At 41.2% G+C, this 21,641-nt stretch overlaps 1 protein-coding gene across 12 annotated transcripts in view; it reads left to right on the top strand.

Moving 5' to 3' along the window:
* The window catches only part of Sybu (syntabulin), a 109,635-nt gene that overhangs the window by 58,345 nt on the left and 29,649 nt on the right, over window positions 1–21,641 (top strand). For 10 of the 12 annotated variants that reach the window (XM_087190691.1, XM_021262708.2, XM_004850182.4 and 7 more), the window contains one exon: window positions 7,442–7,639. In XM_087190691.1, coding sequence (XP_087046817.1) covers window positions 7,442–7,639 — 198 coding nt within the window. Of the gene's footprint in view, window positions 1–7,441; window positions 7,640–15,398; window positions 15,484–17,854; window positions 18,109–21,641 lie in introns of those variants that run through there. The other 2 variants (XM_021262709.2, XM_004850187.4) reach the window with 2 other exon arrangements.

Raw genomic sequence — 21,641 nt, 5'->3', positions numbered from 1 at the left:
TGTCCAGGGCTCCTTACAGCCTTCACCTGTAGAGTGCTGAGCCTTCTAACCACCCCTCTGTTTCAGGCTCACTTGTAGAAATCCTGCTTTGTTACCAGGGTTCTGAGGGGCTGTGGACTCCTTCTACAGATGCTTTCCAGGTTCTTGTCATTCTGAACAAAGAAATGGCCAAGACAAGCACAAAAGGTAGGCAGGTTTTATAGTTAGTACAGTTTGGACCAATTAAAATAGAAAAAGAAGTACATTCTTCAGCATGAGAGCAGACCACTGTGAAAGAGAGAACTCAGTGGCCAAGAGGTTAATGCCCACTGTCTTTTTATCTCCCCCTCCTCAACTGGAGACAGATCTAGGCCATCCTGTCAAAACCCTGCTTTGATCTCTTGTGAGAAGTACTGAAGATAACACTTTCTGATTGGTTCCAGGTGGTAGGCTTTAGGAGCTGTTTCTCTGCGCATGTGTCCTGGATTTCTATCACTGACAAGTCACACCCACTTGCTCAGCATAATCTCCTGCCTTAATTTGGTATCTGGAGTATCATGTTTATTGTGCCTCAGATTTAGCATCTCAAAATCAAAATGCTTGATTTCATTCCCTGCAGACTTATAAACCCATTTTATCAAACCAGAAATGATTACTATATACCTACTTATTTAAAGAAAAAAACCTAAAAGGGATCCTTGAGTATTTTCTATTTTTCATTATTGTGAATAAATGCTTTCAGTTATTTTCCAAGTATATTTCAAATCCATTCACTTTTCTCCATTTTCACTGCTACCATCCTAGTCAAACCACTGCTCACTTCTGATTTGTGCTGTGGTAATGGTCACTAAGTGGGTTTGCTCGGGCCTTTTATTTCCAAAGCCCAGTGGTTAAGAATGCAGCTCTGGAGTTAGCCTCTCTTGGGCAGACAGCTTAACCTCTAGTGCTAGTTTCCTGTGCTCCTTCCAAATCAGAGTGACAGCTTGCCTATCTTGGAGAGACATTAGATTGAATTACCTCAGATTTGTGATAAGTAAAGTGACTAAAGAAGCTCTTGGTCCTTAGTAGACATTCGGTGAGGATTAGCTGGGTATAATATCACTAATTCAGTCTGCTCCCCTTTATAAACCCTAACCAGTTTTTTGACATCTTCTGCTTAGTGCGCACTTTGGCTTCTATGGCACCTGAGATAAACTTAGTGATTCCTGGCCTACAGCTTTGCACATGCTTGGATTTCTGCCTCCTTTCAACCTCACCACCCCTCTTCCTGTCACTGTCAGCCACTTTTCCACTTCCTCAGCACTCCACATTCTTTCCTACCGAGAGCTTTAGTTGCTTCTCATTTTTGGGTTTCAACTCAGAAGATCTTTCCATGACAACTTATCTGATGAAGTCCATTTCCTTCTTGCCTGCTTAGTCTACCTGTCACAGAGTTCCTTTCACTAATGGTACATCACCATCCAAAATGTCATCTTTATGTATTTTTCTACTGGCTTATTAACTGTGTCTCCTCACTGCTGGAATGTGAACTCCTTCAGCAAATGATCTGAGCTTTGGTCATCGTTATAGCCTGATAATATAAAATAACACCTGACACAATAGGAAATTAGTAATGATTTGTGGAAAGATAGATGGATGATCATATCAGTTGGTGCTTACTAGAGAAACAGGTTTAATGGGAGATATGCAGATATAGAAGGATTTACAAGCGTGGCTCACAGTGGCCACTCGTAGAGTTAGGTGTGGACGAGTGCAGAAGGGCTGTTTGTGCACCCGAGAGCCATCCAAAGGATAGAGGCAAAGGCCTGGAGTCCACTCTAGTGTCCTGTGCTGGTCTGTATCAGGAGGCTGAAGGGTCTGTATGGGAAGCCAGGAAACAATGCTTAAGGTGAAGGTGAAGACTGCAGCTGCTCCAAAGAAACAAAAGCAACCCTTCCTTCTTCGTTTCCTTTATTCCATTCAGGTGACAAACCTATTGGTTGGGGCCACTCACCCTCAGGGTGGGTCCCCTGTCTTCAGTAAATCCCTTCAGGCACACCCAGAACTATGCTGAGCTAGTTTAGTTGGGCGTTTCTTACTCAAGTTGACACAATCAGGAAACTATCACAGTGATGGATGGATGGATGGATGGATGGGATTCTTACACTTTAATATTGGTCCCAAGTTAGTGACCTCGAATTCCAAAAGAAATTAGTAGAAAGTCGTATAGATTTGTGAAATCTCACTATGAAAAGATGCTAAAATTAGGTGAAATTACAGAAATTCAAATTTTACTAAAGAAAACTTAGAATGCAAAAGTGTAGGTTCTATGCCTATGTCTACATTGTTGAGGCAGGAATACTGGAAACAACTCAAGAGTTTCTTGCCTCAAATTTTTGTGGTCTTCTTATTATGGGATGGCTTCTTTTAAACATCTTTGTCTGTTTTTAATTTGGATATTCCCAGAATTGCTGATATTTCCTCTTGGAACAAGCATAAGTAGGAAATTTTTAAAAACAGCTAGCTTATGGTGGAAAAAAAAAGGCATTTTGTCATACAAATCTGTACTTGAATCCTAAAAATTAATTGCTAGTCGTGTGGCCATGAATTTCTCTCTTTAAAAAAATATATATTTAAATTTTATGGTTCTGGGGATTGAACCCAAGGGCCATGAGAATTCTGGACAAGCCTTTTCTTAACTTCTCTGAGTTTTAGTCTTCACAACTGAAATACATTATTAAAATTATATGGTTAAAAATTATTGTGGTTGCCACATGATAGCTATTTAATAAATGTTAGTTTAATTCCCTTACCTATGTTCTTTAGGGCCATATGAATGTGTGTTAAAAATGTCACCTAGTTCAGATTCACTATGAATTTAAGCTTTTTAAACTCATGAATATCTGCCTTCATCAAACTACTTTTTAAAATACCAGTGTCTGGGGGCTGGGGATTTAGCTCAGTGGTGCCACTGCCTGCCTCACAAGCCCAAGATCCAGAGTTCGATCCCCAGTACCAAAAAAAGGCCAGTATCTGAAACAATAAAAATAATAACAACCATAGTAGCATCTGGTACTTGGTACATACTCAGTATTTATTGAATGAAAGAATAGATAATCAGTAAATGCTCCCCTTGTTTATGAAAATCAGTTAGACTTTCATATAGATCAGTTATGTTTCCTTAAAATACCAGTGACTTTTCCCCTTAAATTATGCAACTGAACAGTGAATAGCATTAAACCATAACAATCTTTTAAGACATTATGGCACAAAACCACATTTTCCTCTCCCTGATGTTATTTTTAAATCTGTCTTCTGGAATTGTTTAGTCCAATTTTGGAAATCAATGAGCTATGAGTCCTAAATTGAAAAGTGAAAAAGAAGATTTAGACTAGAGCTTTGAAGAAATATTGTATTTGCAATCTTTAGAACCCGGTGTTTTATTATTAATTGTAGTTGTTGCAAGGAAATTTAAGTAGGACTTGGTCATCATAAATGCCACCAAATGTATTTGATGGTACTGGTTGTTAGGCGTGTTTATTAAATACCAGAAGTTTTATAATACAAACCCACATACACTTGCACACACTTTGAATAACTTTAATAGTTTTAATTATATAAATTAATTATGTAAAAGATAGTCACTGCTTTCAAATTTTCATCAAAAAACTTTGGAAAGGATTTTCATCAAAAAACTGTGGAAAGGATAGATTTCCAGAGAAGTACAATGATAATAATACAGTCAGCATCTAACCTTCACATTACAGCACATTTTACAGTGAATTCCAAATGGATTTAATTTAAATGAAAACTACCTAGAAGGTACATAAATATTTAGTTGGTCTTTAAGTAAAAAAGGACATTCTAAGCATAACAGCATTGGAAGAAATCACAAAGAATATATAGAGAGATTTGACAGAATAGAAAAAGGTTTGAATGTCAAAAATATAAAATTAGAAGCAGACAACAAACTGGGTTGAATATGACAAAGGGTTAATCCTTTCATATATAAGGACTTCTTACAGATCAGTAAGAAAACCTGAGTATACAAATGGAAAAATTATCAAAGGTCATGTGCACGCATGTATGTATGTTTTAAATTCCTCTTTGTCCAGGAAACCAACAGTTTTCTGCATCCTCTTACTAAAACCATGGAACAAACTTCCCTCAATGGCAAACCAGATTGAAAGTTTTTACCTATTCAAGCACTCTTTGGATATCTGAAATGTCCTACACTTTTTGGGTAGATTATACAGAATTTCTGCCATTCTCCCCCCAGAAATAGTTCCCCTATTTCTATAATAGAAGAAAATTTTGTCATCAATAGTTTCTTCACGTTACCATATTTTATGAACTCTGGAATTGTAACTATCATGTCTGCAAATCTGTAGACTCTCCAGACCAAGTTTTAGGAGTTAGGGTAGCGGCGGGAACCAGAAGGCAAAAAGCGTTTAACAAAAGTAGATTTAGTAAACACAGCACATGTCTTTAATGGGTGCTTGGTCCATTTGTAGTTTAGCACATAAGACTAAATTTGAACAATGAAGAACATGAGCTTGGCTTTACCATTCTTAGAATCTTGGTGTAAACTGAGAATATTTTGCACAGAACCTTGAGAAAAAACTTTAAATTCATCTCAGCTGGTGGTTGGCTCTCACCCATACCATGCAGTTGAAGAGATGGGGTGGTGAAGAGCAGAGGAGGAGCGCCTGATGACACTTCTAGAAATGGTAACTATTTCTTCAGTGCACCACAGGAAAACCCCTCAGGTGCCACAGGTGGGCCAGATGACCCTCTGGCACATTAAGCTCCGTGTCCATGCTGGGGTTTCCTTTGCATGATCTAAAATGTGTCCTCCATAATAGGAAAATTAACAATTTTGACCTTTGTCAAATAGTTTCCTTGTTAATGTTGGTCCCATTAGGCAAAACGGGCAAATACCTCAGGCTTCTCTGAGAACTCATTGATTTTGGGGGGAAATCAATTAGTTGAACAGACTTGCCAGTTTATAAGAACTGTGTACAACAAGTAATATATATCTACTCCTTTTGGCTTTATTTATAAGCTCCATCAAAATAGGGACTGGGTGTGCCTGTGATACGTTCATTTAAGCAATGAAAGACCATGTTTTATATTCCTATTGTTCTCCCTCCTATGAACCACAGTGGTAGACAGCTAAGAGATGTTTACGTACTAATTGAAATACTTTAAGTGGTACCCAAAGTTCAGGATTTATTTAGGTATTCATCTTCTCATTCCCTGCTCCTGGAGGTACAGGCTGCCAATATTGATGACAGGGTGAGACACACACTTGTGGTGAAAAATTGCTACTGCCTTTCCCCACACTTCCAACACTTTAATTCCAGTTCTCAATGTTTAACCAGTCCCATCACTTAAGCTGTGAAATTACCAGGACTGAAAACATGGTGTGGACATATTCATTCTTATTTAACTCTTGAAAATTGTTAATAGAACCAAACAAAACTTATCTGCCTTTCTATGTGCTTAAACCATAATTTTGATAGCATTTCTCAATACTGCTTCTCAATACTGGAAATCATCATTTCATCCCTTTGAGTCTGGGGATTGTCAAGGTAAATGACTTTTTCGAATTTCTAAAGCATACATTTATTTATTTATTGGGCTCTCCCTCTTTGAAAAGAAGTAATTTACAGAGGTCACTCATAGGGAATACTTTAAAAGGCAATAGGTAATTTTAAAAGATTACACCTTACTCGTTTACCTGTTTGGAGATAGGAATCCAGAAACAGTCTCTCTGAGGCAAGGTGCCCACCAGTGGAGCCCTGTAAACTTACTGGAGTCTGATTGAATAGTTAGCGACTTTGTGTCTTTATGGCAGGGCTGAGATTTCTTTGGATTGAAGGAGGGGACATGAAAACATAAGGGAGAGGCAGGACAGTAAGCCAGGAGCAGCAGCAGCCAAGAGAGGGTTGTCATGGAAGCAGCAAAGCCGGAAGCTCAAGCAGTGCACTAAACACTGCTCACTGCCAAGAGCAGCCCACGAGGTCCTGTGGATATCAATGTGTCCAAAAGTCAAGGGAAGACATCAAGAGAAACCAATTGTTTTATTAGTGCCAAGTTCACTTTGTTGTAGGCCCTGGGATATTTCATAATAAGAAATGCAGTATAAGCCAAAAAGGAAGAAATAGCAATTCTTTTTTTTAGATGGATTCTAGGTATAACTCAGGCACTCAGAATATTTTATTCAGGCCTAATTCTGTTTCTGTCTTTATTCCAGCTATGTAGATTTAAGATAGCCTTTGATAGATGCCTAATTATTTTGGTTACCTCAACAGTCATAAAAAATTAATAACTCTAAAAATTAATGATATATATATATCTTTATTCATTGTTTTATCTAATTAGTTGCTACAGTAACACTGGCCTCAAAATATTTATATACAATGAAGAAATTATTCAGTAATGAAAATTTACTACTAACTGGCCAGTTAGGGTAGGCACATTTTTGAGTAATACTGATTTAGCTTTAAATTTCAATATAGTCTCCTCACCAAAGTACAAGTCAATTAACCGACTATCATAAACACTTTGTAGGTATGGGAAGAATTTACAGGATCCAGCAGTCTGACTTTCTTTTTGCTTCAGAAACATTTATACATCATATCATACATATTAACTTAAAATAATGGCCCTGGTAATGATAATCTGTAGCTTGAAAGTTAAGGAAATATTTCTAATGTGAATATCATCTTCTTTTCAGTAGTGTATTCCAGACAGACGTGTGTCAGAGTAAAGTAGTTTTGGTTGGGTGTGTGTGATAAAACAGGATTATTCCTTTCTGCTTCCCTGAACTTCTAAAGCCAGAGGGGCTTTACCTGTCAAATTCCCTGAACCAATTAAGGGGCCAAGTGACCAAAAACCGGATATATCAATAATATTCTAGTCTTTTTGTTTCCCTAATGTAAGCAGCTCTGAATTATACACACGAATGATCCTGAGTGGTTCTGGGGAACTTTTTATTACTAACCCCATCCCAAAACCAATGGCCAGATAGGACCCAAAATCATACTATTGAAAATATTCAAATATATGTTTAAGTTTTCAAAGTATGAAATATACATGCTGCAGAATTATTTGTGATCAGAAAGTTTATAAGATTTGATTTCTTTAAAGTGTTGTCTTAAAATAGTTGGTGTCTCCAGGGATTTAGCTCAGTGGTTTTGCCGCCTGCTGCGCAAGCACAAGGACCCGAGTTTGATCCCCAGTACCAAAAAAAAAAAAGTTGGTGTTTTCTTTGTTAACCTGAGTGAACTGAATATGGAAAGGTAAGAGGGACGTCACCAGAGAAGGTCTTACACATGGGTTGACCTATGCCGCATGGACTGAGCGTGCATGTGAGCCACACATGCGCCTGTGGGCCGGGCAGATGTACAGCTAGCTCCTCCTTGCCATCCTTGATTTCCTCCTCCTCATGAAACACTTACCGATTCCTGTCTCCTAGATGACACAGGCTGTCCTAGCAGCCAGTCAGTGTCTCCTGTGAAGACGCCCTCGGACACCGGAAACAGCCCCATTGGCTTTTGCCCTGGAAGTGATGAAGACTTTACCAGAAAGAAATGCACAGTTGGAATTCCTGGGGAGGGAAGCATCCCATCAGCTCGGCACAAGAAAGAATTGAAGTCAGGCCTTGTAAAGCCAGGTAAGTGTACATTGGCTTCATGTTTTCATGGGGCATTAGGACTTGAGTGCTTCTCTGTTTGAAACAAAACAACTATGTATCAAATCAGGAATAACTAGTTCTGCACCCAGAATACAGAACAGTTTTAAAGGAGGTGGAGTGTGGAGTGGCATATTTTGTGCAACAGTTATTAATAATCAAGTGAACACAACAACATGTATCCATTATAAAGAATTCTTTTAAAGAAACCACATTGAGGAAATGTGTACTGGATAGTCTAACAGACATTTAAAGTATATAATTGACTCTAGCTAAGTTATTAAAACAAGTTGTGAAATAAAAGACATTGCTTGGTGCAGAACAGTTTGTGATGGAAATCCATAGAGATGGGCACACTTGATAACTTGGCTATTTTGTTTTCTTTTATATGAAGATGACGGTACATATGTATATATATTTTCAATAATTTTATTTCAGAAATATTAAATTCCATAAGGTAAAATGAAAATGATTATTGCCATGAGTGAATGTCATGCCTATCATGAGCATCAGAAAAAGTCAGTTGTCAGAATCTGCAAATATAAATAAATATTTAATATCTCAGAAATATAAACAAATACAGTTTTAGAAAAACTAAAGTGATAACTTTAAAGTCAAGGAAACCCAGCATTACCATTCGGAGACAACCTCTATATTGAATTCTTTTCCTTAACACTCATAGTTACACTACACATATTTCTGTTGAAAGGCAAATTAGTGGCTTGCACGGGACTTCACTGCATGTTTGCCTTCAGATTTGTGTGTGATGCCATTGGTATGAAGGGGCTCCACATGGTTTCCCTTCGATGGGGCCAGGGCTTCCTCCTGAATCCTCTGTCCCGGAGGCGGCATCTCTGTCATCCCTGTGGCCCCTGAGTAATTGATGTGCCCAGTCTGTCATGGCAGTTTATTCTTCATCTTGCTGTGGTCCACCAAGGAGAGTGTCATTTCATCTCAGAGCAAAACTTAAGAAAAAGAAAGAGAGAAAGAAAAAGAAAATGTTGTGTAATTAATCGCATAGCCAATAAATAAAACTATTGTCTGTGCACAGACCGGCACTGGCTCACTCTCTCCCTCAGTTCAGTTGTCTTTCTTTAAGTCGAGGTGTAATTCACATATAGATAAGTTCACCTAATCAAAGTGCACCGTCAGGCGGGTCTTAGTCTGTTCAAACTCCTGTGCAAATATCTGTTATGTAACTCTTAACATTTTCTCCTGCCTCCAAAGGGAAGCTTCGTACTCCTCAGCATTCTCGCTCTCCTTTCTCTCTCCCTCTGGCCCTGGAACTGTCCTCTCCCTCTCTCTGTCTCTCTCTGTCTCTCTCCTCTCTCTCCCTCTCTCTCCCTCGCTCTGTCTCTGTCTCTCTCGGTCTCTCCGTCTGTCTCTCTGTGTGTCTCTCTCTTTCTCTCATTGTCTCTCTCTGTCTCTGTCTCTCTGTCTCTCTCTGTGTCTCTGTCTCTGTGTCTCTCCCTCTCTGTCTCTGTCTCTCTGTCTCTGTGTGTCTCTCTCTGTCTCTCTCTTTCCCTCTGTCTCTCTGTCTCTCTCTCCCCCCATCTCGATTTGGATCTGCCTACTCATTTCATACAAATGGAATCACGTGTTATTTGGCCTTTTGTTTTTCTCTTCTTACACTTAGAAGAATGCTTTCAAGGTTCACCATTTAGCACATATCGGTACTCCATTCTTTTTTATGGCTGAATGATATTCCTTTGTATGTATTGCCACATTTTAAAATAAGTGTTTTAAGAGTCAATTTCAGGTCTACAGAAAAATTAGGTGGAGATTCCTGAGCGTTCTCACATACGCCTCTCACTGTCACCGCCTCCTGCTTCCCGTTATTAACATCTTGCCTCTGTGAAACGCTATATCATGTCATTTATCTGTTCATACGAACATTTGGGTTGTTTCCAGTTTTTAGCTATTATAAACAATAGTGCTATGAATGTTGGTGTGCAACTTTTGTGTGAACATGTTTTCAATTCTGTGGGGTACCTGCCTAGGAAAGAAATTTCTAGGTCTTAACAGTAACCCAGCAGTTACCATTCTAAGGAACTGCCAAGTCTGTCAGCTCCTTTCCAAAATGGCTAAACCATTTTTCATTCACACCAGCAATGCACGAGGGCTCCAGTGTCTCCACATCCTGGTTAACACTTGTTACTGTCTGTATTTTTTTTACCAGACCCCTTTGCCTTAGTGTGTTTTGTGTTGCTATAATGTGGTACCCAAGACTGAAAAATGTAGAAGGAAAAGAAATGTGTTTCCTACAATTTTGGAAGCTGAGAAGTTCAAGGTCAGGGGGCCTGCATCTGGCGTAGGCCTTCTCCCGGGATCATAACATGGATGTATACCAGCTCGGCTCTCTTTCTTCTCATAAAGCCACTCATCCCATTATGCTAAAGACCTATGCTTTAGAAAAGAAATGGCTGTGTGCCCAAAATATGCTACTTCACAGCTTTCATCACTGTCCTTTATTAAGACTTATGAATCATAGTTTCATGACTTGCCCAAAGGCAGAGCCTGAAACAACAGTTTTGTCAACTGGCTCTGGTTTACTTGCTCATAGGCATAAATGTCACTTCAGCTGTGATCTTTTTATTGCCTGTATTGAACCAAGGTAAAGAGATCCTTAGAGCTTCCAAGTTGTCTAAGATTCCTAATGTCATCATTAAAAAAACTCTGTAGCCTTTGAATGGGACCCAATTCTGTACAGTATGCTCTTTCTATTTGAGAAGTCTGTACCATGACCTATAGTTCTCTGAACTTTGGGCAGAGTAAACCTGTCAGTCTCATAAATGTGAAGTGAGGAAATCCTGGAATCGAGTCCCTTGGCTGACACTAAAGTTTATAAAATGCAGACATCATCTGGTAAACCACAGAAAGGTCCTGCTCTTGCATTAAAGTGGTCCACCTGCTCTGCGGTCTCACGTAACCCTCTTCCCTCAGCCAAAGCTCATCTTCCACTCTCGATTCACGTTCTACTTTTTAAAATAACTGACTCATTAATACCAGTACCAGTTTCTTAAAATAGCAAGCAATTAGAGCCTCCTATACAGATGCTCAGAGGCTCTTTAACAGTAAGTAACCCGTTTTAGGTCCCTTGTTCTAGATTTTGGAAGCCTGCTGTTCTCCTCAGAAAGCAGTTATTGAAATGGCCCTGAGGTCCCTAAGATAAGAGAGATAAACAGAATACTGTTTCCAGAGTCCATGATGCAGAGGGAGAAAGGAAATATATCACTGGATGCTGGGAAGGGCTTGCAAGGTGAGCTGAGCAATGAGCAAGCCCCAGCTTTGCCAACGGGGCCCTGTGGCGTGGGCAGCGGGAAAGCCCTGGCTACCAGGCAGGGGCTCCTTCTGGAACCTTCCTGGAGACCATGCACCTCCTGTCATTTTGGCTTCCATCGCTTAATATTTTTGCAGATTTAATTACAAGTTGCCAACAAGAGCAAGAGAAGACATTCCTGTGGTCCAGTTGGACAATGGCTTTGTGTGCTCCTATTTTCCTTTTATTGAGAATTCAACAAAACATTCAAGACTGAATCTCCAGAGTGGAATATTGTTGTCATAGAGTAGATGCCCAAAAGATACTTAAACAGGAAAGTGTGCATGGTTTATCCAAGTGAATAATGTTTTGTGTGACAGGAACGTGGAAAAGATGAGGTAAAAATGCCGAAACATTATCCTGCTTTGGGGGGAATTTGTAGTTTAAGGAGGAATATGGAAGAAGGATAAATCTAACCTGTAGTACTGACGCACAGGGAACTTGCTGAGGAATCCGGGATGTTGACATTCCTTCTCTGTGTGCCCCACCTCTGCAGTGTGCTGCCCAGACCGTTTTTACCCAAACATGAGAGGCCTAATTGGATTATTGCGCCAGTACACTAAATGGCAATTCCTGAGCCAACTTAAATGCTTGGTTTATTACTTGGGGAAGAAGAGAAAGATCTACCTGCATTGTTTTACAAATACAAATACTAAATCCTTTTCCCATCCTTATAGGGGTGGGGAGACAGTTACACAAGTTAAACCAATACAGCAATTAGAAAACATGAAAGGAAAAACACCACCTGAGGAGATTACAGAGATAAGTAGTGAGCAAGGGGTTAAGGCCACATTAATTTAAAAGAAATTCACATTTGCAGACCAAAATGTTGAAATCTGCATTTGAAAGATGTCACTGTATCTCCGAAGCTTTCAAACCAAGTTAGTCTTCCTTGTCACCGGACACCACCAGGGTATTGAAACCAGAGACCTGGCCAAGCTGCACTAGAATAACCTCACAACAATAGCCAGGGATTGGTTACTTAGAAAACCACTTTCCCACAGTCAGAGGCATTTACTAGGAAACTCAGAAGGCACCGACTCAGTTAGTGATTGATGCTTCCACACACAGCCAAAGCCCACAGATGGCTCCGTTCTTATCATGAGCACCATCTCCACTTCAAAGTTAATTCTGAGAAATAACAGCAGGCAAGTTAGCTGGGTGGGTCATTATTCTATACAGTGATAACTTGCACTACTTCGAGTAGTTGCAGGAGAACGGTTCAGGCTTAGACCACTTCTCTCCCTAGGTCACACAGATCATCCTGTGCTGGGAGAAAACAGTGTGTGGTGGGGGGGAACAGTTTCTAATCACCAGACTCAAGTCCAACCGGTTGTGTTCAGATTTTCTTATCACTGTCTGATCTTCCCCTGCTTGTTACCTTTTTGAAACTTTGAGCAAAGAGGGTTCTTAAAAGATTAAATTAATTCCTCCCTGGCTGTTCGTCTTGGTCCTCTGTAGCCTTTTTGAACCCAGGCCCGCCACACTAAGGTACCTCCCCAAACCCTTTTTACTTTTTGTGTTGAGACAGGGTCTCACTGGGTTGCTGAGTTGCAAGCTGAACTTGAGCTTACCATCTTCCCACCCCAGCCTCTTCACAGTTACAGGAAAACTCCTGAAACTCTCTCATAGAACTTGTATTTATTTGAAATAAATTCTAAAATTATCCCTGTTGACTGAAAACGAGAGGAACACTTGATAAAAAAGGACATTGACAGAAGTATGAATTCACAGTTGATGGCTTGGTGATGAGCAGAGATGGGAAAATATGAAAAAGCAGATGAGGGCTGGGGATTTAGCTCAGTGGTGCTGCCGCCTGCCTCACAAGCTCAAGGTCCTGAGTTCGATCCCTGGTACCAAAAAGAAAGCAGATGAAAGCCCTCTAAGAACTCTAGTGCCCTTAAAGTGTTTCAGGCAGTTATCAGCAGCAGGGCACGGTGGCACATTCCTGTAATCCAAGCACTCTGGTGGGCTGAGGCAGGAGGGTTGCAAACTCAAGCCCAGCCAAGGCAGTTCAGTGACTTAGCAAGACCCTGTCTCAACATTTGAAAAGGGCTGGGGATGTAGCTCAGGGTGAAGGCCCTGGGTTCTGCCCCGGTATATAATATCTATGTATCTTTGTAGTCCTTAGTGTGATAGTTGATATAGGAGCAGAGTAAACCATTGTGATGGTGGAACTGGCAAAAAAATATATATGTATATGAAAAATTTGTTTTAAGCATGAAAACTATTTCTACAGAATGAAAAATACTAAAATATTGGTGCTAAAAGGGAAGATTTTGGTTATGAAAACTTTCTACATTCTGTGACTTGGCATTGTTTTCCCAGGAGCTCACCAGTCGTAAGCAAGTCTTCCAGCAGCAAAGCCCAGCCTCAAATATAGGTTGTAATCTGTTTGAGAGACTGAGAGCCATATGAAAATATTTAGAGGGCTGTATTAGATGTAATTGTGGGCTTGAGTAACACTCGGAAATATAATTCATTTTTTTAGCTAATAGCTATTGAGCACTGACTATTCCAGGGAAATTCCAAATACTTCCTTTATTTAATTCTAAGATCACTGCATAAAAAACAGGGAAGGGGAATATCATTATCCCTCATTTTACAGATAGGAACGCTGAGGCACAGGAAGGTTTAGTAAGTCATCCAAGATCACATCACTTACAGGGTAGTCTTGTTCCTAGCTTTTACCCACTGCAGGTTGTTAGGGCCACTTTCAAAGAAGTAATTTTCATTGCAGTAGGAGAGTGTGACAGTTAGGAAAGATGTGCTGATATGAAATACGAATTAGTTTTCTTTAATATTTGTAGGGCCCTAAAATTCTTATTAATTCTTATAAATTAGCTTATATAGTCCAAGTGCAGATGCTATTTCTGCATCTCATGAATACTTTTTTTTTTGGTAGTACTGGGAAGTGAACCCAGGGCCTTTAAACCAATCCATGTTTCCAACCCTTTCTAACTTTTTCATTTTAAGACTGGGTCTTGATAAATTGCCCATGCTGAACTAGAACTTGCGATCCTCGTGCCTCTTCCTCCCAGGGTGCTAGGCTTACAGGTGTGCATCACAACTCCTGGCTTCTCATGGATACTTTTTTAATCAAAGACACTAGATTTTGTCAGCAACAGCTTTTGCATTTATAATGAAATGGACCTCTGAAACTTTCTTTCGCCCTGAGAAACAGAGTATTTACACGGTAAAAAAGCAGAGGGTGTTTCGTGGTAGACTGTTTCCTACTCTATCACTTCTCCCCAGCAGGGGCCAAACCAGTAAAATACATTGCCAGTGCCACAGTGGGTTTGAGTATCTGTGTCTGTGGCAGGGTCACGTTTACTCTGTGCTGCTTCGCCTCTGGGCTTCTGATCATGCACCAAGTCAGCATAGTGGAGCCAAATGGACCTTAATGATCTTTCCCTAAGAGTTAGTGAGTTTCAGTCTTCTACTTCCCAAAGGCAACTTCCATCCAAATCTGGGTCTGCTAGGATGTATCACCTGTCTAATGTTCTTAGTCACTGATCTGGGGCCCGGGCCAGATGCTTACTAAGTGTTCTGATGCATTAAGAAGGAAGCTCCTGCAGACCACACACCCAGCACTGAATGTACTTAACAACTGTCAGCGTAATGGAAGGAACCCTGGAAACGTCCCTTATTTGCAGACTTACTGACCAAGCGTTGCAAATCATGCAGATATATGCTGTAGGCTGGGCTCCCCCTCCACCTCTTGTAATTGAGGGGCCCTTGTGGAAGAGACTGTCTGCAAAGGCATGGGCTTGGTTAAGGGGATCCAGCAGAGTGGCATGAAATCCTGTGCACTGGCGACAGTTGGGAGCCGTTCCTTTGCTGTAGGAGGACTGTGTTATACTCGAGAGGGAGACCAGAGGCCCACGTGAAGGAACTGTGGATATGGGCAGAGAAATGCGGGAGCAGAGGTATTGATATCCTGGCCTTGCCGTCTTCCGTGCGGGTACAGTTTTCTGGGTGGGCTTTGGGTTTATGTAACGCTGTTACCATAAAGGTGAATGTAGCATGTTCCCTTCGGTAATTCCCTGAGTTAAATTCTACTCCCACCAAAGCTTGTATCTGATGGCAGCAAAAGGAGAATACAGGCCATGGTTTAGTGAGATAGTGCTTCAGGCACACTGCTACAGCCTGATGTAGTGGCACAGGCAGGCCTGTAACCCCAGCACTCAGGAGGCTGAGGCAGGAGGATCGCCAAGAGTTCAAGGCCAGCGTGGGCTACATAGTGAGACTGTCTCAAAAAAAAAGAAAGAAAGAAAAAGAAAAAAAGGAACATGGCATTTGAGTCTTACCTGTGCAGTTACTAGCTTTCATTCATTCAACATATTTATTAATCACTTTCAATGTCCTGATCCTGTTGTTCTGGGGTAACAATGGAGGAGCTTAAAAGAAGATGAGACCCCTGTTCTCCCAGCACCTCTCTAATGTGAGAGCCAAATGGCAGATCAGCGCACAGCAGCACGGTGCAGATGGTGACAGATGGAACAAGGTACAGGCGGGGAGCGATGAGGGAGGGACGAGGGACAGGGCCATGTGTGAGGGGACTTGGGAGCTGAGCCTAGCGGTCGCCCTTCCTGCCTGGGGAGGCTCTGGAGGGCACAGGTGGTGGCAAAGCAGTGCGTGAGGAAGGAGGACAGGGCAGAGGGCATTGGCAGGGGGACCAAGCAGAGAAGAATGAAGTATGTGTTTGAGGTCTCTCTGGTGACCCTGTAGGGCTTGGATTATCAGAGGTGAAACTGACAGCAAGCACATTCTGAAGCCGTGGCCTGGGGTGGAGGTGGAGGAAGTGGAAATGTATACAGGTGCAGCGTTCAAGGGACAGCGCTCTATTTTCCTCACGAGGTTAAAATGTTTGCTTGCAAACTCTAGGAAGCCTGAGAGACATGAGGTAGTCAGTCTTCACTGTTTTTTAGTTAATTATTTTAGTTAAACATATTTATACTCCATTATTAGCTTTGAAGCTTTGCTTTTTATGCACATATTATTGAAATGCTTTATTCAGTCTTTCTCACCTGAGGTACTTTTTAATCTATCTGACTTTGCCAGAGCAAATCTTCTTCGCTTCCACCCAGTTTGTTTGAGATGCAGCAATTTGAATCCATGTCTTGTACTCTCTCGTTTCAAGTCTGTTTCAAGCGCTGAAACAAGCACTGTTTCAAGTCTGCAGGTAGGGAATGGATTAAATTACTGTAACAAAAGGACCCCAAAATAGAGAAGTCAGAACTACACAGATGTTTATTTGTCTCTGGCAAAGTAGCCATAAATGTTTGGATGCTCCGGGCTGATAGGCAGCTGTGCTATCATTACACTTGTCTTCCCCTTTGGGGACCAGATTGCTGTCACCTAACTGGCAGAAAGGAGGGGGCAAGGGAGCAGGGGGCACTCATTTAGTCATTTTAGGGTGAGGATGAAGCAGTGCCACATGTCATTTCCAATTATATACCAGGACATCTTAGCCAGTGGGCACCTGTTATTATAGAAGGGGAGGACAGAGGTAGGCATTAGTGAATGCCAGCAGACTGTCACAGTATCCTCTGCCTAGCATGGGGACAGCTGGCTCTTCTGCTATAGGTGTATAGAAGTATCCTTCACTCTCCGAGGCTATTCCGTTCCTGACCTCAGAGCAAGCCAGGCATACTGTATTCCTATTAAAGTGATGTTTACAAGGGCTCATACCTCAGGAATAATTAGAAAATATCCTTTTGCATTTCTCTGCCTCTTTTGTTTTAAACCATCTGATCATTTGACCTCTGAAGGCCACCGAAACTAGCACAGACCTAAGCCACTGGAGACTGATGTGTCTTTTTTAAATGGCACTTTCTGTTCAAAGAAGTTAATTATGAGAGAGCCCTGCAATAAGAGGCTTTGGAAAGACTCTAATAGAAGGGGACTTCTTTTCAGAGAGGTAATTGTGGAAGGAAAAGTGCTCATCTTCTAGTTAGACCTTGCGATAGGGTGGACCAGGTCCCCTGCACTGCAGTAGGTGGAAGGGGATTTAGTGGGAGAGAGCATTTATTTTATGTGGTAAGGAAACACTTTCCTTTAACTATAATATGGAGGAAATAATTGTTTCTCATATAGCTGTGAGGGTCATAAAAGATAGTAGATATATAGCAGAGTATTCATCTCATAAAGCTGCCTAAGCCTGCAAGCTAAATACGCATATCCTTTTTGCAAAAACCATTGTCAGCATTGGACTAGAGTCTGCATTTGTAGGGACAACATTTGCCTGGCATAGAGTAGGTGCCCAATAATGACCATTGTCATTATTCTTGTAAAATGAGAGATGCATAAAGTTTACAAGTAGAACAACTTGAAGACTTTTCAGTTCCCTCACTATGCCATGTGCATGGCCCTATTTTCCCATGGATACGTCATTAGTAAGAATATTCTGAGATAGTGGAGTGTTTCAGTGAAAGCCAAAGAAGTGTGTTTACTTCAAGAAAGCTCCTGTTTGGAAGAATATGCCTTCACTTGTCCCAGAGAGCCCTAGATTTGCTCTTTTGCCCACAGAAGAACAGAACTCCCCTGTTCCTCTCTTCCAGGCAGTGCTGGGAAGTGCCTTGCATACTTAAATAGCTGAAATTCATGAAGTACCCAAGCATTTTCCTCAAAATGTCACATGCTTGCCATTACATTTAGGGATGTGTGGGGGTGTTGATATCATTTTTAAACTTGCTTATTGGGATATTATAATCAGTGCAGAAAAATCCTACGTGTTTTGTCCCAGTATTGTCAAAGGATTAGCCTTGATGGTTGTATAGGCATTTACTTCTGTTTTACAGTTTGGTATTTCTTCCAATGCTTTGTGTCCATTCATGAGGGTGATGGATTTATTTCAAATGCTGCAGACGCCAGGGAGAAGGCCCTGTGCTCTTCCCTGATAGGCCAGCTCTCCCTCTGCCTCCTGTTGCTATGGTGCCCAGCAGAGTAACTTCCTTGCCCTGCACATGCAGGAGGCTCAGTCTCCATGGATACCCCACTCTGAGACTGTACTCTACGGAGAGATGAACTGCACACACTGTATGTCTGCAAAAGACGTACCCAGCCTGTGGTGGGAGGCTGTTTGCAGAGGCAGTGTTTGCCATGAAAGTCTACGGAGCTTACCTTCTAAGTAAGTAGTATTAGTTACAGTAAGTAAATAATTATATTGGATCACAGAAGCTATGCTGTGTCTGTGTGTGTGTGTGTGTGCGCGCGCGCGTGCAAGTTGTATTAGGTTAAAAATGTGTACAAAAAATAAATTTTCAACTCCACCTTTTAGATATTCTGAATGCAGTTAACCTCTTTAAAAATATACGTATACAGGGCCAGGGATTTAGCTCAGTGGTTCTGGTGCCTGCCTCGAAAGCTCAAGGTCCCAAGTTCAATCCCCAGTACCAAAAAAAAAAAAAAAATTCAAAATATGCATATATATTGTTTCACATACTCCTGGTTGTTTGTGAATTTGTTTATGTAATTTGATGCAAAGATAAAAAAGATTGAGTGTGGGAAATTGTGTTTTTGAAGGCTCTTTTCATCCTGAGCATCGAATCTTGCATGTGTAAATATCAAGCGTGGCCTTAGCAGCCGAGAGCTAGGGGAATAGAGCACGGCCACAATTAATGCTAATTGGCACTGCACACAATTTGCAGTGGGCCTCTTTGTAGGCTGAGATGGGATGTATTTATTATCAAAAGAGGACTGCCCGTGTGATTAGGAAAAGGAATGCTCATGTCTGCTGGTTCACCATGAAAATTATTCAGAGCACATCTCTTGGGTTTGTTTTAATTTGTTTTTCTCATGTGGCATCCAGTAGAAATTCTAAAACTCTTCGTGTCCATGGAGTTAAGATGTGGAAAATTTTTATTTGTATTAACTGATTTGATCTAACACTTCCTCTTTACGGTACGTTCCAAGAGCATAAGGGCCAGGTTCCCAGTGTTGGAAAACACGTAAGTTACCTTAAAGCTCATTTCCTCTGCTGGGCAGATGATTAATGCCTGTGGTGTTAAAATTAGTAGAAATACAAAAAAGACTACACATATGGTAACTCCAACTCCATCCCATTCAGTACCTTCAAATTGTATAAAATTGAAGTTTTCAGACTGTCCACAATAGAGAGCTGACATCTAGCAAACTATAAGCAACAAAAAAACAAACAAAACATGGACTATAATGGTATAAGTGACTTGTGTTTTGTCATATAAAACAGTGAGCACAAATCATTGTGCCAGGTTAGACATTTCTCCTCTTTTCTGTACTCATGACCATCCAAGCAAAGGAAAAACTGATGTCATCTTTGCCAGTCGTGGCTTAATTTTAATTTCCCCAAATGATGACACCGTGCCACCCTGTGCGAATGTGGAAGTTGTGATGACTGCTCTGTCCCAACTTTATCACAGAGGCATTGCTTTAATATTCTGTCACTCTGATTTCCATCAGTATGGAGCAATGGACAAACATGGGTGCATGGTAAATCCTGTAGAGATCAGGACTTTGCAGACCTGGAAACCATGTCAGTGATACTTCATCCTCATTATTAGTATAAGGCCTCATATCCCTCTCCCAGGGGGTCTGATGAATTCTCTCACTTGTCTGTAAAAACAGGAATGTATGAGTTTTTATCCAACCTGAAAATGTCCACATCTGTGTAAAATTGTTTGTTCCCTCATAAGACTGCTTTGATAATCCAGTGACACATCCGTGGCACATGACATAGAAGACTGTTAGCTGCTTTTATCTTGTGACTATTATATGCATCATTGTCATCACTTTTACAATGCACAGAGGGTCAAGGAACCTTTTAGCAAACAGCTTGAGCAGTTCCTTAATTTGATTCTCTTTTTCAGCCTATCAAGTTTCCTACTAAATTCTAAGAACCTACATGTACTTGCCATTTTGAAGGGAACTGTAGGATTCAGTGTACATGAGAATATTAGCATCACAAAACAAAATATTCAGTAGGTTTTTTTCCCTTTTTAAAAGTGTGGCTTTTATAGTTTGCTGAAAGGCTAGATATATATACAATAAAATGTTTCCAACTGATTTTGGTACCACTAACACAAAGGATTTGTAGGATACCACGATGGAGATGTATGATAAAGGAAAGTAGCAAAATTCTAGTTAATATTTATGACTTGAATTAGAAATGTGATAATTAAACTATAGGTTCAAGTTTGTAAATTCACTTCCTTTTCTGAAAGGATTTCGGTTCAGAATGCAGTCAGTGGCATATTGTGAAAAAAGAGTAATATAATTAAGCTGAAAGTTTGGGAATAGTAGGAGAGGAAGAGATGGGAAATCATTGATGAATCCATATAAAAAAAAAAATAGACCCCATGCTGGGATTTTTCCCTTTTGTACTAATCCTGTGTGACATTTGAGCCAAAAGAAAAGTTGAAAAATGCCATATGCCATATGTGCAGAGCCTACTGGTGCTGATTGTAAAGCTCAGGAGGAACTGACCTAGATTATACTCTGCAGCTCTATTTTAATGCCGTCTTCTTCCTGGCAAACTCTCATCCTTCCATCTGCCTTGGAAAACCTGGCCTGTGCAAGAGAGACTCACTCAAAGAGGAAAGGGATGCCATTTGTAGGACGCGACCTCAGGGCGGCCTCCAGAGGTCGGGAACTTGGAAGCAGTGCAGGCCCCGCACGTATTGAATGGACTTTGCTAAGCATAGTTTCACGTGCAGTACCACTCAGGAGATTTAGTGAAAATACATTTTCCTTTCTGATGTTTCAAGACAAAAAATTAAATCCATGGCAGCCTCCGCACTCCTAGGTGAGCTTTCACCTGTACTGTTGGTCTGTGCCTCAAACAGCACCCTGCTTTCTTCCCACTGCTTTTGGTCTTGCAGGCACACACAGTGTGGATGCGTGATGTGTCAGGTGTGTGTTGCGTTCCTGTTGCCACCGTCATGAGCTGTGGGTCGTATCCTTTTGTGGACCTGTGGGGAGCTTCTTGAGGTCGCAGTTAACAGTTCTATTCGCTGAGTCTCTTTCCATCAAGCAGTTCCAGGAAGGGATATTCCCATGCCTTGCGTGCGGCAGTAACATTGTTCAGGGAAACTTGATCTTCCTGAGTCTTTGGCTTTTGTCATCACCTCTGGGGCTGAGATAGGCGGCCTCACCTTGCAGGCCTCCGCCAGGAAGATGTGATTTCCACCGGGGCTAGGAGCGAGCCTGACTGTTCTCCAGAGATGGAGGCAACACTGAACCTGATACAGGGTTATTGCTTGACGTCCAGTGCTCTCCTCAGAGTCAGGGGAAGAAGGGAAGGATCCATGCCACAGGCTTGGAAGCACCAGCTCACGCGGCGCAACAGTGGCCTGTAGGCTGCGGGCCCAGAGAAGCAGGGTGGGAAAGGGCTTCCTGACATCACGGAGGAGGAGGAGCTCATGACCAGACACTGGGGCCTGGGGAGTGTGACGTGATCCTGACACTTACAAAGCATAAAGCCGGATATTTAGGTTTTTAAGTGCAAACACTTGAGGATTCAAACTTTAAATGCCATTGTTATTAACTAAAGTATTATGTGCACCCTTAGAGGATTTTTGTTCTTGTTTGTTAGTTTGCAGTACCGGAGACTGAAGCCAGGACTTTCTCCCTGAGCTGCGTTCCCACCCCTTTTTTTCTTTTTACCCTAACAGAGGGTCTCACTAA

This window comes from Heterocephalus glaber, unplaced genomic scaffold (genome assembly GCF_053883595.1).
Source record: "Heterocephalus glaber isolate CG9 unplaced genomic scaffold, H.glaber_assembly_v1.0 deba00001555, whole genome shotgun sequence".
Classification (NCBI taxonomy): domain Eukaryota; kingdom Metazoa; phylum Chordata; class Mammalia; order Rodentia; family Bathyergidae; genus Heterocephalus; species Heterocephalus glaber.
Note: the sequence above shows the minus strand (reverse complement) of the source record. Positions and strands in the feature narration are given on the sequence as shown.